Below are 5,382 nucleotides of genomic sequence, written 5' to 3' on the forward strand. Positions count from 1 at the left end.
TGAAGATGGTGGTGGTGGTCAGTGTGGGGATGAGGAGGAAGAGAGGAGCAGGCAGATGATGAGTCACGGTTATTAGCCAGAGCAGGGAGGGGTGAGTGTGGCATTAGCCCATGCACAGCTTAGAGTAGGAGACAGAAGGAGAGTTGGGCTCTCTCTGTGTGTGTGTGTAGATCTGTCTGTGGGTGTGTGTTTGTGTGTGTGTGTGTTGATCTGTCTGTAGGTGTGTGAACATTGTGTGTGTGTGTGTGTGTGTGTGTTGATCTGTCTGTAGGTGTGTGAACATTCTGTGTGTGCGTGTAGTGCACATGTGTTTCTAAGAGTATGTGCTTGTCATCAGACAGATAAGTGTTACTGTTTCCTTTCCTTTCAGGAGCTGCAGTGTGCCAAAAACTGCTCATCAGCAGACACAGGATATTAGCCATTAGCCAATTCAGCACAGGATTATGTGTGTATGTGTGTGTGTGTGTGTGTAGGGGGGGGGGGGGGGTCTCAGTGTGTCAGAGAAAGTATCAGATACAAAAAACAGACACATGGAGAGAGGGGAGCAGGTGAATTTTGGTGGTGGTTGGTGGTGGAGTGTATGGTGATACGATGATCTGGAACATCTCCACTGAAAGCATAACTACCAGACCACAGACCGTGATTTGCTTGTCTACACAGCCCAAGGGTTCGGTGCAGGACGCGCATCCGACTCGTGAAAGCTTAATCGACCGTTAGAGCTCCTTTATCTCCCACGACGCTCGCCTTGGCTGACTTTCAAGTCGAGACGTATACGGCGAGGGCTCGGGGTCTCTCTTCCTGCAGAACTCGGGCTGCGTGATTTCCGGAGGATCCGGGTGAAAAAAACGCCGACCCAGCGCTGGTCTCGTCTCATCTCAGCTCATGCGACGCATGAATAAATAAACACCCCTCTCCGAGAGTTTTCTCACCAGCTGTGCGCTAGACGATGAATGTTCTTGCGGGTTAGAGGGAGCTCTTCGTACGGTGGCTAATTAAGGGTTGTCTCGGAGCTAAAGGCGAAGTCACTGCCGCCCCATTTTATTGGCGTTAATGTGTAAATTACTGGAAGTACCCTCTAGCTGACAGGACAACGTGTTGAGGCTGAAGTTCTGCGCTGGCAACCCGGCTTGCATGGCTGTCAGAGAGACATGGATGGTCTCTGTTAAGAAAAAAAAATCAAATGGCCTTGGCAAGACTGTGCTGGGATAATCATGGAAAGGGGACAGATGTCGACGCATAAACACACTAGTCCTGCTGTTTTGAGACAGTGCTACAGAGGATTGAAACAAGCGCCTAATCCAGCCCTTTAAACACTGAGCATAGTGTTCATATGGAGATCAAAATTCAAAGATTATCAACCCACTTAACATGAGTAGTGTTAATCCGTTTTCAGTAGCTCGTGAACTCATGATCATTAGAGACATGTGAGCATGCTTTTTTAGAGCACTCATTCAGAAAACGGCCGATTTCTTTCAGATAACGGCCTTACATTTCAGCACTGGACAGCTCCCGTTGGCACAGTAGGTTCGCCTGAGCGTTGACCTGCCCGTGTATCTAGCTAACTTGAATGGGGTTTTCATTGGGGGGGGGTGGGGGGGGGGGGGGTGTTGCTTCCATCTGACTGATTTGGCTTACACTGATTAAGCTGTCAATCTTGACACCGGGGGGATTTTGAGCTCAGTGAGACTCAGGCAGTGATTGCCAGCCGGAGACAAAACATCTAAAGTGCCCACATCAAGAACGGCAAAAAAAAAAAAAAAAAAACGGTGAGAATAGTGTAGACATGATGACTATTTAGGTACATAAGAACCCCACATAGCGACTAGACTAGTCCATTATGGGCCAGACATCCTCCGTGGTGGCATCGCGATATCGCAGTATCACCGCGTTACATTACAGACACACTTCATTAACAGTCTTAATGTTTAGAAACTCCACGCTCTTCATGTTGGCACAAGGGCTGCGTCAACGGTTTTATCAGTTCAGGGCTGATGGAAAAGATCCTGGCTAGTGGCCGACGCGTCTGTCATCAGCAAGGAACTGAAATCTAATAGTGGCCTCGGCATCCAGCATCCAGCCAAGATCTCTGATACAGCAAATCAAATTTAGCGCTTTCAATCTCCGGACTGAGAATCTCAATACACGCTGAGAAATAAAACAGAAAAGCTATGAACTCATTGCATCCGTGTTTGGTATTCCATTCACGCATACGCATACACAAGGGGGGAAGAGAGAGAGAGACAGAGAGAGAGAGAGAGAAAGAGAGAGAGAGAGAGAGAGAGAGAGCACAGAAAGTGATGACATCATGACACAAACAGTCACAGCCCACGAAGTCCGCCAAACAATGATCAGATCAATCATCTGAACCTATACAGCACATTATATTCATATCCACAGATATGTCATGGACCAGATGTAACGCATAAGCCCTCCCGACAAAACCTAGACACTGCGTCTGTCTGCAACTGAGGACGAGCATCTTCATGGGCAATGTATTCTAGAGTCGGTGATAGGGTCAAAATAGACTGTGCGACATTTAGCAAAACTACATTTAGGACGGCATCTGGTATTGCAGCATTCGCGCTCGTCTTCAGATTACCATGCCTAAACGATAACATCTGCTCGAAATGTTCGCGTTTACAAACAGGGATCACCGAGCACGCACGGACCAAACACTCTTTCCTATGCGGTGCCACGAGCACATTAGGGCAGCATGAACACTACATTCAATGACATCACGCCAAAGTATGCATATACGCCTGAGCTGCTCTCGCCTATAGTGTGTGTGTGTGTGTGTGTGTGTGTGTGTGTGTGTGTGTGTGTGTGTGTGTGTGTGTGTGCGTGTGTGTGAGGGGGGGGGGGTGTTGTCGCCCCCGATGAGACGCGGTATCCATGAACACAGATGCCTGTCTGGACGCTGCTGGTCGCAGACTGGAGTATTTCCGTGAGGGAGGGTGAGCAGGGGCGCCGAATCCTCAGTTGCACTATGCTCGACGCCATGCGCTCCAGCGACCCCATACACTCGTTACTGTATTCACCAGCCTTCACTGAAACACCCTTTTCCAGCAATGTTACTACTCCTCCCTCCATCTCTCTCTCTCTCTCTCTCTCTCTCTCTCTCTCTCTCTCTCTCTCTCTCTCTCTCTCTATCACCTGCTTTCCCATGTACACGGTCCGCAATTAACGATCACTGAGCTTTCGTCACACTCAGTCGGTGACAGCGTTACCTTCTAAGTGGCCAGCAGATGATTCTGACAGAAGGAAACGTTGAGCGTAAAACCAACATTCACCCCTTCACATGTAAACAGTGTCAAGGGCAGCAGCGGCAGAAGCAGCAGCAGCAGAGGCGCAGCGCATGACAGAAGGCAGACAGACACACATCACTGTCTGCATAAGATCACAAGATCACACAGCAGCAGGTCACCTAGGTCCTAGGTTACCAGGTGAGAGAGAGAGAGAGAGAGAGAGAGAGAGAGAGAGAGAGAGAGAGAGAGCGCAAGTGTACTGTAAGCCAGTGCACAGAGGCGAGGTAGAGTCCTCAGGCAAGGGGAACGGTAAAGGGAAAGTGTGAACTTACCTCCAGACTTGTCCCATCTGAAGGATGTGAATGAAAGTCTGCCAGACCCAGACGGAGAGGTGGCAGCACTTGCGCTTGCCATGGAGCCCCGCGCTCAGACTCGCCGTGGCCCGTCGGCTACTCAGCCCCTCCACGGAGCTCAGTCCCCCCCCGGTGTAATCCTGCACGAACCACCTGAAGCTCAGAATCTGGACCAGCACCGAGGGGACCAGCACTAACAACAGTGTCAGCCCAAACCAGAGGTAGTCCTGCTTGGTGTAATAGTCGACTGCCAGCCACAAGTCAGTACCCACGTCCCAGAAGAAGACCAACAGCGCCAAGACGATCCACAGGCAGTCCAACCAGAGGCGCTCCTCCTGTGGAGGCAGCCTGGCGTCTCTCCCCTTCCCCAAGAGGTAGCGCAGGCAGGCGCTCCGGCAACCCCAATAGCACGACGAGGTGTTGCAACAGTGGCAGATGTGGAAGGAGCTGCCCTCTCTCGGGTCCTCCTCTCCATTCCCCGCCGTCTCGTCCAGGTTGTGCAGCTGGGCGAAACCGGTGACGACCCCCCGACCATCGGATTTCGCTGCCATCTTGCTCTCTGAAGCACCCACCTCCGGCTTCCGGGGTTCGTGACGTCACTTCCCTGACACCTGTTTTCTGAGTGCACCCCAAATGAGGTAGCCATCTAGTATTGGGGTGAGGATGGCGCGGCGGCCGCCACCGGCTCCCCTGCATATGGCCGGGCAGCGCACAACACCCGCATCCTCCTCGGCAGAGAGGCGACTGAGCCGAGGCACCTGGCACGTATGAGCGTTTAGCCCCCCCCAACCCCCTCAGGTTTTGAGATCAAAACATCAGATATCAAGACACTTGTGACGAATATTCGGGTTACCTGTGCATCGTAGTGCCTCTACAGTGAGCCGTTCCCGTGATAGCAGGGCACGCTACTGCTTTCCCTGAGCTGCAGGAGGAGAAATGACACGAAGAGCTCTCTGTCCCCGTAAGACTGTCCCACAAGGAGGACGTAATCCGTTGCTCGTCGTTATTGCCACCTAGTGTTTCGTTCTTAAACCCCAAATAAGGGACTCTCTATGATGTAATGCAGAAGGGAACACGCTGCTCGTATTTTTAACCCCTTCCTGGCAGGAGTAAACATATCACGTGGGACAAGCGTTTTGTTGTCCTTTAGCGATTATTCTTTTTGAGCAATCCTGAGTGTTTTGGATATGTTTGGGTTGCTGAAAGAGTATTATGTCGGATTGCCGGTGAATTAAGCATGCTTCAAAGCCATACAGCTGTACAGTTGTTAGAAGTGAGCTACACTCATCTATTATAACATCTGTGTAAAACACATAAGATACACATTATGATTGTCTAAGGGATTCTTTTGTTTTTTTCCATTCATGCGGACCTGATTATGTTTCATTTCCTAATTTTATTATATAGTTGTATGTCATGAATAATGGGCAGTAACTAAATGAGGTAGATGATCGTGAGAATGCTCTACGTTTCTGTTAGACTTTAAACGGGCGGATAGTTCTACCTTGGAAAATATCACACAGGCCAATTTACATAAACCGGAGCTGTCCAGAGTGCTGAAGCTCTCCGCTGCAAGTAGGCTAGAATGGATTATGTAACTCTGACATCTAAGAGATTCATTTTGATGGCTGTTTGAAGTATAAGGGTATTAGTAAGCATAGTATCAGAAAACCACGGAACATTATTGTCACGAGCCTATTCGCATAGGCCAACGTTAGGTACTAGGCTATACAAGTCATAACACATGAGCAAACAATCTGTTGGACGATGTTTGTGAGTCACCT

At 49.8% G+C, this 5,382-nt stretch overlaps 1 protein-coding gene across 1 annotated transcript in view; it reads right to left on the reverse strand.

Annotated features, from left to right (window-relative positions):
* xkr6b (XK, Kell blood group complex subunit-related family, member 6b) overlaps positions 1-4,149 on the reverse strand; it is a 56,273-nt gene extending 52,124 nt beyond the window's left edge. The window contains exon 1 of the mRNA XM_062551135.1: positions 3,578-4,149. Within this exon, the coding sequence (XP_062407119.1) occupies positions 3,578-4,149 (572 nt within the window). The remainder of the gene's footprint in view (positions 1-3,577) is intronic.
* Between the last annotated feature and the right edge of the window lie 1,233 nt (positions 4,150-5,382).

The sequence above is a fragment of the Sardina pilchardus genome, chromosome 12 (genome assembly GCF_963854185.1).
Source record: "Sardina pilchardus chromosome 12, fSarPil1.1, whole genome shotgun sequence".
NCBI lineage: Eukaryota > Metazoa > Chordata > Actinopteri > Clupeiformes > Clupeidae > Sardina > Sardina pilchardus.